This window comes from Camarhynchus parvulus, chromosome Z, assembly GCF_901933205.1.
Source record: "Camarhynchus parvulus chromosome Z, STF_HiC, whole genome shotgun sequence".
Lineage (NCBI taxonomy): Eukaryota > Metazoa > Chordata > Aves > Passeriformes > Thraupidae > Camarhynchus > Camarhynchus parvulus.
In genome coordinates, this window is record NC_044601.1 from 19,209,950 (window position 1) to 19,231,478 (window position 21,529).

General features: G+C 36.0%; 1 protein-coding gene across 7 annotated transcripts in view; it reads right to left on the reverse strand.

Annotated features, from left to right (window-relative positions):
- Window positions 1-21,529, reverse strand: part of CSNK1G3 (casein kinase 1 gamma 3) — a 71,646-nt gene that overhangs the window by 30,757 nt on the left and 19,360 nt on the right. For all 7 annotated transcript variants that reach the window (XR_004061524.1, XM_030969426.1, XM_030969425.1 and 4 more), the window contains exons 4-5: window positions 20,265-20,305; window positions 10,624-10,693 (exon numbers count right to left, since the gene is read on the reverse strand). Coding sequence is in view for 6 of the 7 variants with exons in the window: in XM_030969426.1 (XP_030825286.1) it covers window positions 10,624-10,693; window positions 20,265-20,305 (111 nt within the window). In the remaining variant the exon portion in view is untranslated. The remainder of the gene's footprint in view (window positions 1-10,623; window positions 10,694-20,264; window positions 20,306-21,529) is intronic.

Here is a 21,529-nt window from a genome sequence, read left to right on the forward strand (position 1 = left end):
TGTTCAGTTTTCAGAAGACTCAAGCTACAATGTGGTTTTTAATACGAATCATCACACTCATCTTTATATACTTAAAATGCATAATCATACCCACTTCAGAAAGACTTCACAGGAGTAGCTTATTGCTACTAATGAAGAAGCACTGATCATATTACATCCTGTATCAGAATAAAGTATGAGATAGTGTTCTTCAATTTAAAAATATCATCCTGAATTATCAGAAAGATACCTAAAACATTGATCCTCTGATTAGATGAGAATTCCAAAATGTCCCAAAACTGTGTTTAACATGTAAAAACCTCTGCAGTGCATATGGAGCATCCTGTCTAAAATTACCCATGTTGATAAAATAATTTGAAATTAACAGTTCAAAGTACTAGAAGTAAGGGGCTTTGGTTCTTAATCAAAGCACTCTTAGTACTTTCGCTTAAAAGCAATAAGCAGGTGTAATTCAGCTACTTACATTCTTTCTCCACGTCTCTAAATCTCCAGAAGTCAGAAAGTAACATGCTACTAATAAAAACATATATGAGGCTTTTTCTCCCACTACAGACAGATAATGTAAGCTCTCTTTATAGATAAAGCTTTAAGAGATACTGGTTAAGCTAAAAACAAAGAAACTCTGATTTTTAGAAATTTAAGAAACCCCTATTTTGTTGACAAGATATTCCACTACTAATTACCAATTAAGAGGAGGTATTTTATTTCCATTTTTAATTATTCTAGTTCAAACCACTGAAGAACAAAAGAAGGAAATACATTGAGCTTTTAAGATGCATCCCAGTTGTCTTGCAGTGAATTTAAAGAAGCCACTGGTCCTCGGTTTCTTGATTAACAATAAATTTGATTACCATTGAATCCTTTCTAGTACCTTGACAGGTTTTCTCCCCACTCTTAAAAATCCATTTTAAAAAGTAGTACCCCTCCCCAGTTATAAGCAGAATTCAATGACTGTCACATAAATGTCACTAAAAGTTACATATAACTTCCTCCTCTTCCACCAAAAAGGAAACTAACTTGTGGCCAAAAAAGTAGATTCACATACTCCCCCCTAAGTTACTTTAACATTTAAATATCTTTCCTTTCTCAGTTTAAAACTCTTAAAATAGAATCATTTTTTAAGGTACAAGTCATATTTCCCTATCCCTAGATACTTGTACTTGTTGATAAATAAAAAACACTTTCATTTGAATGGGCTCAATTGACTAAAGCAACCTACAATACTTAGGTGACTCTCCTGTCATAAATTTGTAGATCCATGTTAAGCCAGTATGATTTTAATCCTATTTTACTCTTGAAAAAAATCAAAGAAGTCTTGACTTGGAAATTAACTATTCAAACATCACTTGGATTCCAGTTTCTTCTATAAAAGTTAGTTTTCATTAGCCACCTAAAACATTACTGCTGTACAGCTCTGGTCTCCAAAATCAAGTCCAAACATTCAAGAAGTACTTGACTATCCACTGAGAAGGTGAGGTCGGAAGGGCAGGGGTGCAAAGAGAGCCCCCTAAAACAGTTATGTGAATTTACAGATTATACTCTTTAATTTTCACTCAAATACTTCAGTCCATCACGTTTATGTACATGATGTCCAAAAAGTTGTTAAAGCTGACATATCTGACTTCCTCTACAATGATGAAAGGATAAAAAAAGCATTAGAATAAAGAAAACATGACTAGTAGATTAAACTGTATCTGCCAAATCTCTTTAAAACAAAGAAAATAATAAGCTATTTCTGCTTTGGACCATTATCCATCTTGGTAGTCTTCTTCAAGAACTTCATGACTAAACCTGATTTAAGCTTGAGACTTCATGCTGTTCAGTTATCTCCAGCAATATACATGACTAGCACAAACACATTTGTATCTTAAGGAAAAAATTCCATTTATCTGCTTTGACACAGATATTACATCATAGTTTCAATTATTTTAGGGGTGTGTCCTCACTCAGGGAAGAAAAAAACTAATTTGAAAAACAGGCAGCAAAGACAGCCAAAGGAATATGAAACCCACAAGTCAATGGCAATACCACTTGCATTTAACCTCATCTATCACTGACTTAATTTTGAGCTGTATCTTAGCAAAATGTCTCTATACAATACAATCTAAATTTGTAAAGCTATTAAGCTAGTAAGTAGCTTTCCAGTGTTTTTCAGTTTCTTCTAATACCAATTTCATTTTAGAGTTTTCTCTAAACCAGTCAAGAAACAGACTGATGGCATTATATCCTATTGCTGAGAATCTGTTCAATCAGACACATAAATGCCAATAAAATACACAAGACTGCTTTTGCAGACCATAGTGTCGTGTATTCAGCTTCTTATAGCACACTGCCTTTTATTTGCAGTCTTAATTTTCCTATGCGGCAATTCATTGGACATAAGCCAAATACTTTAAACTAGTTGGAAGATTTGCAGTAACAGTCATCTTTCACAGCACATTTATACTAGTACTCTTGTCAAGGATACAAATTAACAAACTGCCACAAACACAAATATTCCCTAGTTATTCTATGGAATCTGGTTTGAATGGTCTCAAAGGAAGCGATTATAAAACTCAGGGTAGTGTGTTCTGACTTGAGCCAAAGCAGCATACACCGGAGGTCACACAGTCTCTGGAAACATAGCACCTGAATGTCACTGAAGCCATGACCAGCCATGAACTATAAAACTCCAAACACAGAATGAGACACTATATCACCACAACACTTAGACTGCATCTCTTACTTACAAATATAAGAATATGTTTGCAAAAAGAAGAAACAGTAATAAAATAATTAGATCTATTTCAAAAGGAAAAATCTTCTTTAGTTATTTATATTACTAAAACAGAATTAGAGATGTATTTTATTGTAATAATGATTACATCAAATATCCATTTATCTAACATTCACTTTGTTCACTGAACTGTCTTATCAAGCTTCCTTTCACAATTACAGCTATTGTATGCCTCTCAAAGTCCAATCTCTGAAATCTGTGTGTATTTTGTCACAATACAAAATCAATATACATTTTTGCATACAGCCAGGCTTCTTATGGCCAGTAACTACTGTTTCTCAGAAACATTGTCATGTAACTCTATTATGCAGCTGTCATCTGATTCTTATCAGATCTCTTGCATTTATTCCAGGGCAAAAAATTACTTTAAATTCAGAAAATCCCGTACATGTCCTTAGGCTAAATCCTAGAAAAGGATTGGCATAAAACAAGAAAAACTGCAAGCAACATATTTATAATTTTGTTGGATTACACTTAAAAATAAATTAGGCATTATCAATTATGTTTATTCACATAAACATAAATATTAGCATATTCATGTTTATTCACATAAACATAAATATTAGCATATTCACATTAATTACTGAGCACCTCAACTTTCCTATTAAAGGAAGCAGATCAGCAGCAAAAACTCAAAACTGAGTCAGAGTTTTCCCCAAACAACTCATGACACAACCGCAGCAGTCATCAATACACAGATTAACAGTGCCTATGAATAGATTCCTCTTCAGTCAAGAGATTCAATATTGGATTCAGGTTAAGTGCTCTAATACTATATTCCTAAATAAGCTTAGAGATTTATTTTTTAAGATCACCTGCATGTTCAGTTTTTTTAACTTTATCATGATTAACAACCACTTTAACTAACTGCTTATTGTTGATTCCCCAGCATAATAATGCCAGTCAAATTACAACAGAAGTAATAAAGCAGGATAACATGACTAAAAAAATAAAGAAACAGCCATCAGTTTAAGACCAAATTCTCAGCTACCTACCTAGAAGCATAGTTCAAAGCAATATTCATGTGAAGTACAAATAAAACTCACTTTGCATTCATACTGAATGTGGACTAGCAAGACGTATAGAAAGGTTATGAAGTGCAATAACTTGAACGTATCTGTAAGAATGGATAAAATTTTATTTAGATATGTAAACTAGGACTACCCTGAACTCACCTACTTCCTAACTCTGTAGTTTATAGCTAGACATTTTGTCTTCAATATACATTGTCATTGATCATCAGAGACAAAACATCTTTGTTTTAGAAATTAAATAATACTCTCAAATCTGAAGTTCCAGTAAATCATTACTGCTTTAACTAAGTAGTAGGAACATCCAATTAAATATAGCTGCACATCACATTCGTGTTTTCCCATAAACTCACTTCAAACCTTCATTACTTTCATAATGTTTATCCTATAATAGCAGCAAGACATCAATCCCAAAATATTTTGAAAAACACAGAATGAGATAAGTAATTTTAAATTGTTTCTAGAAGATCTATTAACAAAAATAATCACCTGACAATAATCTAGATGTAGCGCTTTGTTTCCAGCACTAGACTCAAGGAGATTTGCTATTGGGGTACTTCCTCATGGTATGATAGAATATCAATCTAGTAAAGTACATTACAGTCTACCAACTGAGAAAGAAATTAAGAAATTATTATACTGAAATTTTTGTCTTGGGAAGAGTTATAGCAAAACACAGACGCTGATGCACCACAATGAAATCATGCTGGGTTCTTTTTTCTCCCACAGGCTGAAGTGCAAGGCAAGGTGGCTATGGCCAAGGGGATGAAGTAGACATGGTATCACTAGCAACCTGAGATCCTACTGCCTTCACAGTGACAGTGAAAGTTGCCTGTAACTATCTCAAACACAAAAGATAGCTTGTCTTTCAGGAGAAAAATATGCTTCAGAGATTCCATACCCTGAATATAGCTATATGAAAATAATTAATAGTTGTCAATGAACACTCAGATCTCACACACCAGCTAAAGCTGGCCTGAACTGTAATTAAATGAAGAAACACATTTTCTCACCTTAAATATTTTTGTCTTTACCTAGAGGAAAAAACACTAAAGACACTGAGAACTGAACCTCATTCTTGGCCTTCAGCCCATCAAACACATTTCCAACACAAAAAAGAAAACCATAAACAGTAATGTCTAACCTACTAGTCCATATTAAACTGTGTATAAGGCACCTCATAACAAAGATGTGCTCTTGCCTTAGGGTACTCTGCCCCCTCTCAAAATCAGAAATTCAAAGTATTTCAAACTCACTCTACTACATTCCCAAACCAAAATGTGGCAAATCCAGACATGCTCTAAATGCTACAATAAATATTCTCCTGAGCTTGACTACAAAATGGTGAGCAGACTCCACTTACTGTATGGGAATATTTCTGTATCTCCCAAAACCACACTATGCCACACTGAAATCCTCCTGGATCACTAATCCAACAGTAACTGTCTAATTACAGCTGTCCAAGTACTGTGATTCCACTGTGTCAAAGGCAGGTCCACATGATCTCAAAACTGAAAACCGTATTTTTAGATACCAATACAGACTACGTCATGTGAATGTTGGTACCAAATCACAATGGTTCAGGTACAGATAGCAATACTTAGCACTCATTTCACAAAGGCAATGACCTTCTTAAATACAACACCTTTTCCCACTGTAGACAAATATATCCTATGCATTGACTAGTCAACAGTAGTGATCCTGTAAGAAAAGTGAATGGTTTCCAGTTTTTCAAGTAGAAGTGTTAACTAGATTTCAGCTGAAAGGACAGATGTCCAAAAGTTAAGAAAAATAAAACCTAATTTACAATACTGAGCATCTGCCTTGTCTGAAATATTAATACAGCAGTTTTACCAGTAGGTTAATCCACTGCTGAACAGATCTGTGACCTGTTTTGAGTCTGTGACCTCAAAAATTACCTCAAATGAAAAAAAATAAAATCTAATACTAGATACTCCTCGCTGCTATAAACAAGAACTGTTCTAAGTCTGTTTTAACAGCAGCATTACAAACAGGAGTTCTACTAATTCACTTTAAGCAGCAGAAGCTGCTTGCCATTCTTTTGCTCCACTTGTCAGGTAAGTAAGTACAAACGAGTTCTCAGTCACTTGCAAAACCTCCCAGTCATTATGATAATGACCCATTTATTAAAAGAGGTTAGAAAAATCAGACAATGAAAGCTGAACCGTTTTTATGCTCTTCAACATGTAACACATAACTTCTTTCATTTAGAGACTCCTTTCTGCAAAAGGAAGCTGAACCATACCTATCTGTCAGTTAAACTGCAGCATGGCGCACAAAATACACCTACGCCTTATCTTCTAATCATGCAAAGAAAGCCTGATAGCATAGAAGATGAATTCAAAAATCAGTAAAAAATACAAAACTGTTTTCTATAAATTCCAAAAGCCTTAGCGCAATTTCAGGTAAGAATTCAGCAATCATTTTATTTGGATTATGATAGTATGGTATTCTTATATCTCATATCTGCATATTAAGAAAATACACATTAAACAAAATTTATTAGAAGCAAAGAGATTCTAAATTCTGTATGTTCCTCATTCAATTGACTAGAAAATTCTGCATACTGACTAATGATCTCAAACTCTCTGAGGAAAACACCCTCATAGTTACTAAACTACGAAATTATCATAGAAAAAAGAAAGCAATTTTCATTAAAATCTCTATTAGTACATAAAACCTAAATGAAAGCTAAATAACGATGAGACTAAAATAAGCCACATCTTTGAAGTAATTTTAAAAGTTGTTTTTAATAAGTTTGAGGTCCATTTCCCTAAAAAACTAAAAACATTTTTAAAAGCCCAAAAGCACTTAAAGTATTTCCCCTTTAAGAAAGATTCTTCACTTTTTTTTTCCTGACAAACACCTACATGTTACTGCACCTTCACAGGCATTTCAAATAGCATATTTAAGAGCAAAGTTATAGTTAGGCCTTCTTTTTGAGCAGATCCTCTCCAAAGGAATACAGTTTTGAAATGTTAATTCTTATTCATGCAAGACAAAACCACTTTTTATTAAATACAACGAATTAATACTCTCAGTTCGAAAGTCTTGTGTATAAAAACTGCACATCTATCATATTTCATGCCTATTTTCTCCTTGTTCTCTCAGTAAGCAGAACTACAAAAGAACCCTCTGATCCTTTTTTAAGTTAAGAATGTCTTCCATTTTCATGGCATTCAAGACAAAACAACATGACTTAGCACAGAGATTAATACAAATATATATTCAAAAAAATCCCAAGCTACAAGGTTATTAGAAAAGCAAGAAAAAGGGATATTATAAAAATAAATAAATAGACTTCGTAGACAAATACTGGCTGCAGTTAAGGAAATACCAAGAAAACATACAATTTCAAAATCCTCTTTTTATCGAGGATGCCTACAAGATTGGAGGAAGTACAAGCATGCTCCATTAAAAAGGGTTTGAAGGTAAAATAATCTGTAACCACAATAACATTTTCTTTACTTGCTTTCAGGATGATATTGCCAGAAAATAACCTCATTTTCTTCTAGAAGTATTGATTCACATGTTAATGCCTCTCCCTCCTCCTCCTGCCACCTCCAAGTCAAGGAGGATTTCACAGGCCCTAAAAGAATTTTCTCCTTTAAGCTTCAGGTTATTTCACACTATGCCAATTGGTTATTTCACACTAAGTCAATTTGTAGCATAAACTGTGGAATCTGTAGTTCTTACTCGTGAAAACCATGGGGTTTTTATAGAAAATATTGGCTCTGCTTACAAGACTGGGAGTACAACTCCCTTTTCACTGATTGCTTCTGAAATCATAGTTTAGTAGCCACTTGCTATTAATATGTAAGTATACATGTAAACATGAGGAGAACAAGGGGAAGCACAATTCAGTACAATTAAATGCAAACTACACAGTCCACACAGTTATAAAGCTATCGGCCAAATTACTACAAGTTTGTGCAAATAAACAAAAACAGCAAAGGAAAAGATGACTTCATTGTAAGAAAGCCTACAAATGTGGATTTTTAGAAGCTTAGACGATGGAAAGCTTGAGACGTTTGTAACTTCTAGTATGGTGCATAACTGTGTATCAGAGAAACCTTCTCTCTTCACAATTGCTATATTACATATTTCTTCCAGCAATGGCAGCAATTTTTGCATCTCCTATGACAGACTCTTCTGTAACTTGCATACTGAAGACCACTTCTTTCAATCCATTCTCTCTCTGATCAAAGAACGACCACTGCCCATAATGCAATACTGTCTACATGGATAGACCTGGTGAAAGATTTTTTCCACTCACTATCTCCTGTTTTACATAGGTTTACATACTTGCTTTCTGAATTTATCACTTGGTGGATCAGCTTTCCAAAACTATGTTTTCAACTGTTCATGAGATAAAATTACTTAAATCTATGTTTCACAGTAAATATGCATGTCACAAAAAAAATCAGCAAACTAAAACCAGTTATCACAGATAACATGAGAACAGAAACTACATAATACTAGAAAGTTTTTCTGAAAATCACAGGCCATATAACTTCCTCTGCTTGAGGGCCCAACTCGAAAAATATAGAAAAAGTGACTGCTGCCAGAAGATAAGGAATCAGCAATCTTTGTTTAACTTCTATGTAGATAGGAAAAAGAAAATTACTTTCCTCATAATGAGCCTTTGCCACAAAACCCCCTAAAATAGGCCTCAAGTGGAGTGCCTAAGGAAAGCTCACAAAGGAGCTTTCAAGGTTCTCTGCTGGGAGAGGCTTTCACTTTTGAATAAAAGCAGGTTATTGCAAAAACAATGGAGGTCTGTAACAAAGTTTTGCATAAATATTGATGGTGCTTAGTAAGTCACCAGCTCTATCTTCGCATTTTCACCCTAAAGGTAACTTCATCTTCATGCAAAGAATCAGAGAGGTGACTCTCCCTTTCAGTACTTCAACAAGGCATCAGAAAAAGAGATAAAATTTGTTGCAACCAGCAAATAGGGTTAAGAAAATTGAATGATATCTGAAGTAAAGCAGGATAACTGTGACTTCACTATGTTCTTACACTAAACACAGTTCCCAGTCTTATTCACTAAATAAAAAGGCAAACATAGTTACACTCATTAAAGACATTTTCCCAATAAATACTCCTGTAAGGTTTCCTATCTCTGAGAAGCACTGCCTAACTTCTGCAGTCTGAACTAGGAATTACAGCTTTATTCTTACCTCCACTATACAGCTCCTTTGCAATTTTAGATCGTTACACCTCGGTATTCACAGATAGGTAATGTACCTAACTTGTGGGTTGTCATGCCCCATTAGTTAAAAACTTAAGATCTCAGCTTTCTACTCATCAGCTATTTCACAATATTTTTGTACAGTATGCTGACAATTTATAACTACTTACAAAAAAACACCCATACTGTGATGACTTTCTCCAAACAGCAATCATAGAGACTCAAGATTTTGATTACCTATCTACGACGTTATTTTCCATCTAGGAAGAGAAATTATCAAGAGAAATTGTGTTTTGCCAAAAGTAATCTCTAAAAATTCCTGGGTGCAAAGCATTCATAGTACATCAGCAAAAAAAAGGTCTATATTTACTGAACATATTAGAAACTTTGTTTCACCAGATGTAGTCTTTAAAAGAGTAGCATGAAATTTTGAAAGCTACCTGAGAAAAACTATCCAGCCAGAGCAGCAATGAGCTGCCATATGATCCCAAATTTTAAAGAAAAAGGTGAAAATAGGAATTAAAAAGTATTAAAATTCATCATAACATACACATATTCAAGGTAACAAAATCAAAGTGGTATGGGCATGTTCATTGCATATTTCTTTTCAGAGACTTTTCATACTAAGTAGAATTTTATTCTAGCTTAAGCACAATCAAATCACTGTCACAAATTCCAGGCTGCCTTTTCTAGAAAGCCCCTGAACATACATGTAGAAACATGTAAAAGCTCCTGAACAAATATGTAGAAAACCACTGTTAGTAGTCCACTCATAAAATGAAATTCTACATTAGTAGAAAAATGGGAAAAATAGTTAACTACATGACCTACTCTAGGAATAATTTCAAGGAAAAGATATCACAAGATTTCTTTCTCCTAAATTATAGCTGATCTAGAGAATCTGTACTCACTTTACTAGGGTAAGAAACTTCACATCTTCCTAACTGATTATATGCAGTTTTGTGAAAGGCACAAAAATGTGCAAGAAGTTTTAGGTATCGCTCACCTATAAAAACAAAAGGTGACAATTGGATCATTCAGGCCACCACCATAAGAGTACTTCTGGGTATAAAAGCACCAACGGGAGTGAAATGGGAAATTTAAATATTAAACTGCATTTAAACTTCTCCTAGAGGTATTTAAGAAGTTTAAAACTAGTAAGCAGCAATATATACTGTATCAGTAGAAGTGAAGTAAAGTAAATCTGAATTTGAAGCTATTTAAGCTATCACATCAACTTTAATTCAAAATACAAAATTAGTAGATTAGCAGTTTAGAGATCTACAGTATTTTTTCAAAGAGTTGTACTGGGAATAGTCTTAGTTTAAGGTATACTTGTATGCAGGCATGTTGTGATAGGTAGGATTTATTAAAAAGTCAGGACTTCATAGATACACTTTATTGAGTAGGAAAAAAGTTAGAATAATGGAATTTATAATCATTATTATTCACTATTATTTAATTCACTAACTCCTTGGGCTTTTTTCTGCTTTAATTAGTAAGGAACTTTATTAAATAGATTTATACCTCTAAACCAGAAAACTTCAGTCAAAAATTGATCCTGGATTCATCACAGTAAAATGCATTATACTGCTTTTTACCTCCAGATCCTAGCTGCTTGTAGAATCTGTATTCCAAATGTAGCTGTGGTGCTCTCGACTTCATTGGCTCCTGATTTAAAAACAAAAACAGCATTTAAAACAAAGCCTAAAAACTAATACACTAACCTACTACCAGCCAAACTAAGCCCTACTACTTCCAAGCCACACAGAAAGTTAGAATGTTTCTTCTGAAATGACTGGCAATTAAGAAACAGAGAAAACTAAACCTCCTTCAGGTTAGAGTAGTGCATATATGGATATTTACATCTTGTATTGCTCCGCAGGGTCAGAGTCCAACATGCAAATCAAGCAACAGACACATGACGGAATACCTAAAAAATAGTATGTTGCTCCAAAACATGTGGATAGTATGTCCTACATTTCTCAGAAAGTGGCAATAATATGCAGCTTAACAGATTGAAAAAAAACTCCAAATACCTATTACTTGAGAGATGTATCTTTACAAGAAGCTTCTCCCAGGATCTTAATAAAAAATACCAAATCCTTCCACCAAATAGTAACAGCTTAGCAGAAATCAAGTATCTCCATTCCAAACAATGAATCCAAAACAAGCAAAAAAAAAACCCCAGAATAAGCCTGTGGTTTGTGCACATTAATAAAATCTCATTATAGTGTTCAACATGTGTGTCAGGGTCTCGTAGAACTAAATGAAGTGACATGAGATTAAGCAGAAGAATACACATGCAGCCTAAATGGAAACTCAAACTTTCTGATTATCTCCCTTTGCAAAGAAAAGTTCTTTAGCACAAGATTCTTGAACTAATTTCCTAGAGCATCTTTTAGAAGATATGCCTTGTTTCTTATGATAGGTAACATGATCTTAATATTAAGCTCCAACACGGGATGTTTAGGTTGAACATTAGGAGGAATTTCTTCACAGAAAGGGTGCTTGGATGGACTGGCCAGGGAGGTGGTGGAGTCACCATCCCTGGAGGTGTTTAATGTTTAAGAAAAGACTGGCCATGGCACTGAGTGACTTTCTGACATGGTGGTCTTCAGTCAGAAGTTGTACTCAATGCTCTCTGAGGTCTATTCCAGCCTAATTGATTCTGTGATCTTCGAACACATCAGTGATAATTTGGAAACTAATTCCATAACTATTGGAACTGCAGCACATAGTAAGTAACTCTCAATATGGTTATTAGCACTAACTGATACTACTGAACACCAATTTTCAGGAAAAGTTTGGGCGAAGTGCTCATCTTTTTCCTCCCATCATCCTTTTAAAGCTACAAGTTTATAAACCTGTGTTGTCTCTCAGTATCACAATCAGGGCATAAAATCTATGACGCAATGTGCAAGAATGAGAAATTCAGTCTTCTTCCTCAACTCATCTCCCTCCAAGACTTCGTTGTTTCCTATTGCTGCTGAACTCCCTGACAGTGTATATTTATGCATTTGATCTTGCCAGGATGCCAAAAGTAGATGCCTAAAAGTAAAGAAGGACTAATGTAACAGTTTCTGCAAAAAACAAATAGAATTTACTGTATCTTTTTGACACTCCAGAGCAACCAGCAAAACTGAACACTGTATTTTTTGCAAAGATGTGAAAAGTGAGCAAGAATTTCCTAAAATAAGCAAGTGTTTATTTTTCAATAAATTAATCACAAAGCAAAACTAACTGGGCTACCAAAATGTGAAATTTGTTTCAAATTCCTTATGAATTCTTTCTACAATTATTTTTGTCCCAAATACATGGAATAAAATACTATTCAATTTTCAAGTTACTTTCTGTTAAAGGGGCTTTGAAAAAGCAGTTTACTTGAACTATAAGGTTAAAAATGTTCAAAAAGTCTTGAAAGAGCCAAAGACGAATATAAACATTCAGCTATTACCTACTTTTCATGGTTTTAGTAATTCAGTGAGAAAACTCATCTCAGTTTACATTCTGTGTCTGCTTTACACATTTGTAAGCAATGGCAAACAAAGGCCGTTTTCAGGAAAAAAAATTCCTTAGGAGATAGGCTCTGGTTACAGGAAAAGATCAGTCTACTAAATAGACTTGCACTAGATTTGTATTTACAACATATCTTAGAGGGATTCTAAAAAGGCGTGTCTCTAGACCACCTCTATTCCTTAAAAACAAAAAATAGAGAGAAAAAACATTACAACCTTGAAATAAAGTGCAACTTTCTTTCTACGCACAACCCTCATAATAGATTTGAATTTTATCAATTCAAATCTTTAGAGAGGACTAGTGAGTCAGTGAATTAAAGATTACAGTTTAAAAGGCAGTGATGACTACTCTGTAACTTCCTATCTTTCACCCAAAGAAAAATTGATGTATTTCCAGAAGCAGTTCCATGGAGGACTAAGCATAAGCATGTTTTGTCTCAAATATTCTGATTGTTATGACAAGAAAAGTGTGAGTGAAACAAAGGGTCCCATGGAGATGGAGTAGCAGTGCTCTGAGCCTGCTACTCCCATCTCCATGCTCAGTCCCTCCCAACTGACTTCCCAGAGAAAGGCTCAAAGGTTGCCTTTGGATGTGCAAACAAAACAGCATGAAAAGTCTTGTTTACCTAAGAGCCTGCACCAGGTTAAATATGAAAGGAAGCACATTGGGCCCCTGTCATGACTTTTTCCATATCTTTCCCTTTCTTTATTTTGCTAACCCAGCTCTGGACCATCCATGCAGCAGGACTGACTGCACGAATCTAAAGATGGTGAACTTCTTCATTCTTCCTCTCTCTTTTCCACCTTAATTTCTCTCATCCCTTGCTTTACCTGGGCAAAGCACAGCTGTCAAATTTTTCCCCCTACTGTACAAAATGAATGGGTTGTTAGCCAACATCTTTGGAGTCTAATAGTGGGGGTTCCAGAGTTATAACAACTGTACAATAAAGCAGAAGAGCTCCCCAGCATGTGGTCTGGTGGCTTCGTTTAGACTTGCAAGAATTTACAACAAACATAACACTCCTACCAATGGCTTGTAACAATAAATTGGCATCACAGCCATGACTCTTGTGAGGCAGAGAGGGACTGAACCGCTCTTGAGCTATTTTTAGCTGGGATGGGCTCAGATATCTCCATCTCCGACTGGGGTACAGGATGGATCAGAAACAGGGAGGAGCAGGACATGACAGCTCAGGAAATTCCAAGCATGAACCCCTTTCCTATTATGGGAAAGTATGACCTACACCCATCTTCATATGTGGAGTACTGTGTGTCATGCTGATGGAAACACTAAGACATAAAAAGGTTAATGACTCCTTACAAAATGTCTAGATAGCAAAAATAGAGAGACATTTCTATAAAATTTCGTTGACTTCTTTACAAAAATGTTCATACAGAGAGCAAGATGAGACAGACTTTTTTTTTACTAAAATATTTGGATAGCAAAGTTTGGCTGCAAAACATTTGCAAAAGCATTTGAAAGTCTTAGTTGAGCTTTTAAAAAAACATCCACGAGATTGGCTGACCACTTCCAGAGATGTCTGGATAGAGAGAAAAATGAAAGAACAAAATTGGAATCTTTGCTGAATATAGAAAGATTTACTACACCTTGAGTTCTGCAAGGCTAAAAAGCAGGAGAAAATACTGAGAGATGTGCTGGGTACCACAGTAGGGATGAGAAGTTGGCCTAGGGAGTACAAGGACTTACACAAGTGCTCAGATAAGGAACTAGTATGTGAAATGAAGAGGCAAGATTCGACTGCTAGATTTTTATAAACAGAGATGCACCCAAGTGAAGGAATCAAAAGTAGTGAGGGATGAGGATGAGGGGAAGGAGAGAACCACAGGAGTGTTGGGCACGGAGACAAAGGCAGCTGTGGAAGAGGCTGAAGCCAGAGAAGTGGCTATAGGAAAGACGCAAGTGTAGGCAGCAGTTGCTGTAGAGCAGAAAAAAAGCTGCAGAAGAGGAGGCTAAGGGATACTGAGAATCTGAGGTTTGCATACAGATAAAAAGTCCTTAAGAGTCCTGGTCCCTCATGCAATGGGCTGCCTGTTGGTCAAGGGGTTTAAGTTTCCTGGAGAGGGAGAGCAGGCCTCAGGAGAGGGAGCTGCTTGCTGCTGAGAGCAATCAGGAAAAGAGGCTGAAGGCAGAAGGGCTGTTCGCTGTCAAACATGGTTATATTAGCAGGCTTCCAGCATAGCTGCAGCTTCATGCATATGAGAGAATCTTTCATGAGGAATTGCAGGATGTAGAATCTGGATTCTGCACCACTAATTAAAACTGAAACCAGAGATGACGGACAGGGTCAGCAAACTGCTACAAAATAGCGCCATATACCAGAACCAAAATATCAAAGCAGGGTAACTTAAATGAGGAGAAGGAAGAAGCTGTATATACTCCCACCTCAAATATGGAGGTTCAGAGTAATCCAAGTGGAAGATTTTAGTTTAGGCACAGGCAAAAGCACAGAGTCTTAAAGCAGTGGTTCAGGTATTTACACAAGCCCAATTCCACCCACTGAGACAATGGCAACCACTTTACTGCTCCAGTGGTACAGGAATGGGCCACGGGAAGCAGAATCAATTGTATCTTTCGCAAAAGGAAGGACAGAGATCAAATTAAATTAAGCAATTAAACTTAAGCCTAGCACAATTAGCTTTAGCAGATTTTTTTCACTATTGGAGTAGTGACTTCAGAAGCCTTCAGCAGTTACTTATAGGTAACTCGCAATGCCCATGATAAAGAATATTGTGCTCACACCAGTTGACAGTACCCTCTTTTCAACCACTGGTTTAGAACAAGGCATTTTTCCATTTTCCTTTCCTACAAGAACTATGACAAAGCAATGAGTGATGTTAACATCAAGCATTTTGACTGCATATTGCTGTTGTTTTACAATCTGTACCTAGCACTGCACCCAAAATGTTTCAGCAATGTGTCCTTTTATTGTCATCCTGTTAAACAAGAACTACTGTAATAAGACTCCAACTCAACTTGGAAGCTAATACAAGAATTTGTAAGAATATGGAGGCCTCACAGCCAAGGGTTTGCCTCGCCATGCCCTACTTCATTCAGGAAGAAATTAGGATTCTTTCTGTTGCCTGTAAGTTTGTCTGCTGTGATGTATAGTACTTGTAACACTTGACCTGAAGAACTCGCCTGAAATATGGTTCATACTTGGTATTAGAACTTTGAATAGACATAGTTGTACTTGTTAAAATTGTAATAGGACCAACATCCTCTACATTTTTCAGGTTAGTACCTGATGGCAGGAATTAGCTTGCCACAGAGCCACAAATAATTATCCTAAATCTTACTGACAATTATAATTGAAGAATGACGAAATAAATAGAGAGCCCCTTTGGGGTTGGCTCTGAGGACTTCAGATGAAAAATCTTATTCCTAACACTAGAATACTATGTTGGATGGAAATGCGGTGTCTGAATTTCTTCCCTGTGTCCTATCAATGTTCGATTTGGCAACCCCTTGGAGATGGACGCACCATCAGCGTACCCATTATTGAACAAACATTACATGGGATGCTCAGCCTCATCAAAGAGGAGTGCTCTGTCATCATCCACAATGCTACAACTTTAACTGAAGAGGCCTGAGCAAAGATGAGGGAAGCTGCTGATCAGTGCTGAACAATTCCAAACACTGCAACCAAAGAACTTGTTCAATGAATCAAGCCCTGGACACCAGATTTTTTTGGTTTTAAATCATGGGGTGGGGAAAGTGTTTGACACAAATGGGAACTATAATATTGGTGGGATTTCTGGTTTTAATGATGAGCACAACATTTTGCAACTTTTTTGCCACTTTGATTAGCTGCATACTGTCTTCTGCTTCCTTCCTCTCCTAGCTCTGCATCCAATGTATAGAGATCACCATAGTCAAAGATGAGCCGTATGTCCAACCAACAGTAAGGAATGTCTGAGCCACTGGGAGGTGTGGAGGACCTTGCATAAGCATGTTTTATCTCAAACATTCTGAATGTTCTGGCAGGAAAGCTGTGATTGGAAGACAAGGTCTCACTGAGGTGAGGCAGCACAGTGCTGAGCCAACTCCCTGCTCCACCTGGATGGAGATTTGTGCTCACTTCTCTACCCTGCACTCATTCCCTGGAAGAGAGCTCCAAGGACTGGCTACGCATCCCAGAACAAAAAAGCACAAAAATCACATTCACATAAGAGGCTGCACTAGGTTAACGATGAAAGGAAGCAGACTTGGCTGCCCTGCTCTCTTTTTCTTCTTTCTCTTCCACCGTGTCAAAACTCCCAGCTCTGGACCAGCCACAAAAGTGAGACCAAGGCAGGATCTAAGGACTGATAATATTCTTTTGCTCTCTTCCTTTTCTGCTTTTATTTCTCTTCTGCCTCACTCTGTCTGGGCAAAGCACAGCTATCATTTTCTATTCCATACTCCCGTATGGAATTTCTATTCCATACTCCGTACTGAAGCTTATTGTGGGAGTGGGGAGCTGTGGAAACGCTGCGGTTTGTGAGTCAGCACCTTTAAGTAGTGTTTTGAGGGAGCTGAGAGTCTATTAAAGTGTACTGTAAAAATCACAGGCCTGCTACCCAGCATTTGTTGAAGCCTTCAAATGTAAGGGCTTGTTAGCCAACACCTTTTAAGTATAAATAGTGAGCTGGTTGCCAGACACAAGGTGGTCACACAAAAAAGCACAAGAGCTCCCTAAAGCATGTCCAGCGTCTTTGTTGAATCCTGATGAGAATTTATAAAGAACATCATGGCCCCTACTGATGGGTCATGACACGCTCAAGCAGAAATTCCTTTAGCTAGTTTTTTGGTAGTGGTTAAGCATCCGCAGAGGAGGTAAGTTTGAGCAACGGAGAAATATGTCAAAGGGAAAGGGAAAAAATGAAGGAGAAGGGAAAGCTGAATAGTCAATAGGAGGTTTAAGTCAAGTACAGGGTCATGTAATAAAAGTAGTAAATCTAACAATAAGAAGAGGTGAGCAGGAAAGGTAGAGCTTTTACACACCAAACAGCTATTGCTAAAGAACCACCTGATCACAAGAAATCAGTTTGTATACTAGAAGATGAGCAGAAACATACTAACACCACTACACAGCACTGAACTGGTAAAAGCCCAGCTCTCAAGAGTTTCATTATAGTTCTTAAAAAAGTCTATTCTGACCTCTCAAACTGGAGTATGTGACCAACCAGAAGAGGCAATAATGAATTAAGACAGATGAAGAGGAAGATTCTGGAACTGCAGCTGTTCTACCAAATTAAATATGCATTTACGTATAAACATTATACTTTAAAATGCATATAGTTGTACGACCCTCGGACCTCACATAGAAAAACTGTTTAAGCTATTTTTTTACACAAGTCCTGAAGCTGCCCTAAGCACCATAACAAGAAAATGCTTGTATAATTTTGTCCACACGGGAAATATTAATTCAAAACCATTTAAAAGTTTGAGTCAAAAGAGCACTTGTACAATACACTTATTTTTAGCAACACAAGCACTCCTGAAAGCTGCTGTATAAACAGAGCCATTCATTGCACTTGAGAGAAACCCACACAGTCCTTCTGCACTAGAGCACATGCTTACCACTGATATACAAAACATCTGGCATAGATGTCTTGCTGCTCCTAAGACAACAGTAGGTCAAAACTGGAATGCTACCATGAGGAATGCAAATACAATTTTAGGATACTGCAGCAGAGATTACAACAACCACACCTGCCAAGGGTAACTGCTTAGACTGCAACATAAACTTAATTCAAGTAACCCCACTCAGGAAGGCTAAACTTGAACTACAACAGGTGCAAAACGGAGAGGAAGTTAAGAGTGTCTCATTTACAATAACAAAACAAGGGTTAAGCATAGGAAAATGACTGCTCTGAAAGCACAAAAGTACAAGTGCCAGAGTAAACAAACGCTTACATTTAAAAAGGAAAAGGATTATCTGCCACTGTATCTATAACTGTTAGAAAAAAGTCCTGGCAGTGTCTCAAATAGGAGAAGAACAGGAAAAAATAAAAAAATCCAAATAAATCCCATGGTTTGATGCAGTTGCTCTTAGCAGACTGAACCTTGTGACTCAAATCCCTTCCAATCTGGAAATAAGTATGTATCTGAAATACATACTGAAATAAAAAAGGGAGAAGGATACTAAAAGAATCCATTAGTTCTACCGGCTAATAAATGTATTTTTATCTTACTATGATGATGCAAGCTCTAGTGTTGATTTTCATTATGACTCCTTCATCTGTTTTTCATTGCAAAGACATTATGGCTTTTCATGCCACTAATGTAAGAGGAAAAATGGAAAAGTCCACTACATACTCAGAGTTCCTTCAGCACTAGTAGTAAATTACATATATACTTAACTGTATTGGTTCTTAAGTGACTTCAAACTAAGTTACTCAATAAAGTTGCTCCAAGCTTTTTACTCAGCTGGGAACAAGCAGCTCTAAGATTGAGATATTTGGAAATCAAAAAAGTAAATGTTGCCAACAACAAGTATCACCTGTGACAGCTGAAATGGGTTGAAATGGCAGCTGTATATGTCATAAAAAACCTTTTAACAAAACCAATCAGATAAAGAAGTTGTCTTGCTCTACATGATCAAGTAATTAGTGCTTAAAAAAAACCTCACTACCTTGCAATGTATTTCTAAATGTGCTTTGTAGCAGACAGCCTTTAAGTAGAAGAATTCTCAGACTATTTTCAGCTTTCACCAGACACATAGAGTAAGTTCAAGATATGTTGAAACAAAATGAGTGTAAATCTGATTTAACACACAATAACCCTCAAAACTGTATCCAATGTTGCTCTCTCAAGCCATAATTTGCATGTTTTAAAAACTTCTACTACTTCCAAAGTATTTCCCAAAGCAAGAAGAGTGATACCAGTATTTTTCAGGAGTTTATTAAGTTTGTAATGCTTTTCAGATTTCTCATCTAAAGCCATGCATTTCTGCTCCCATAGTTCCCCTTTCACTTTATGAAACCATACTACACTACATAAAAAGTTCTTTGCTACTGCAGCAACAAGAAACCAACCAGAGTCCTAAAAATCCTTCAATGATAAGAAGTAACCAAGTGAATTTCATCATTAAATACTTCAGTTATGAACACAGTCATTTACCGAGAAGTTAAAAAAATCCAGAAGCAAAATATGGTGTTACCAAAGGAGTTCCTATGATTGAGAAAAAGCCAAACAATGACGTATTAACACAATAGCCAAAAGTATCATGTTTGCAAAAGAAGTAAACGTATTACACAGTATTGCAAATAAAACATGTCTAACAAAGTGATGTGTAAATACCAGCAGTTCAAGATGAAAAATACTGGGGGGCAGGAGTGTGGACATTGAAACACATGCAGCCTCAAGAATTTCTGGGGTTTCTCTATAGTCACCCGATGTTAAGATTCACAGTAAACTTGTTGAACAACAAAGGAATCTACTAAGATGACTGCCACAGAGCCCATCCTTGAAGCAGCATTAAACCATCACTGACTTTGCAAACACAGATTTAGCCTTGAAAACAGTGGCAACAATTAAAAACTACTTTTACTCATATGGCCAAACTACACAATTACATCTATCACTAACTGCTTTTATCTAATTCGATTAAATACAAAACTATTAAAGGTTTCAATTAAAGAAATCAACCCAGTAACATCTGAAAGGAAAAATCTGATTAGTTTCTCATCCCAAAACCTTTAAAAAAATATTAACTTACCAGCTTAATTGCCACATAGTCATTTGTGTACAAATTTTTTCCTTGAAAAAAGAATAAAAACAAAAATGTGAGACACTGGCTTTTCTGTTCAAGTAAATGCCATTTAAATATCAAGAAAGTCTTCAAACTATCTTTCATCTAAGGTGCTAGTGTTCTGGCAGTGACTTATGAAATGTGGGTTTATTAATCCAATGCCTTAATTTAAAAAGATTTTTTCCTTGAATACTGTAAGAGGTGGAAATTTCACAGAGTTGCAGATATTGCACCAAGTTTGTGATTTTTTTGTACTAAAAAAGCTTGAAATTGGTAAATCACAATAACCAGAATGTGATATTTTCATAATTATTGCTGAATTATTTAAATTTATTTTTTAATTACCATGCAGTTTTGAAATATCAGCCACTAATTAAAACTAGAATTAACTAGTTAATTAATTGAGGACTATTTTTTTCCTCAATTATGTATTTTACTAAGCTAAAACTTAGGATAGGACAACAACATTCCTGACCATTTCCTAAATGGGATTACACCATTTAGGAAATGTATCTGCTGCTTTAAAAGGGATTCTACAACTGGGTAAGATCTTTTCAATTAGCTTCACTTCAAACTGTATGCAATGACTAAAATGTTAAACAAGTTTTATAGCTGTAAAATTAAAAAATAGCAGAAAAAGGATAGATTAAGTTGTCATTTCCAACACTTGCTATTTCTTTACAATTTTCAAATGCAGTTAGTGTCTATTACTCTTAATGATCATTTTCCTTTTTTCTCTGTAGTATTACTCAGGTCTGAATTTCCTATGTTTATCTCAGTTTTGTTACAGAAATCATATGGGTAAAAGATGAGGACCACGTTTAAAAAGATCCCTGTGAAGAAAGTTACACAGAATCACAGAATATTCTGATTTGGAAGGGACCCACAAGGACCCTGAGTCCAACTCTTAAGAGAATGCCCCACAGAGGGACTGAACCCACTGCCATGCTTTGACCAAGTGAGTTATTTAGTCAACTACTATGAAATGCTAATGAGTCTTTTAAAAAATAGAGTACTCTTGTAAAGCTGAAACAAGATGCATTAAAAGCTCACATCTCAGTGGATCAAACTTCACAAAAAAACCCAAATAACCTGAGGGCTTCACAACAACAAACACATAATTAATATGATCAGTATGCTATAAAGGGGGTCATAGTCCCCTATGTAGGGACTACAGTGGATATCCAGGCATCCTAAGTATTTCTTATTGGATGACCATATCAGTTACATTT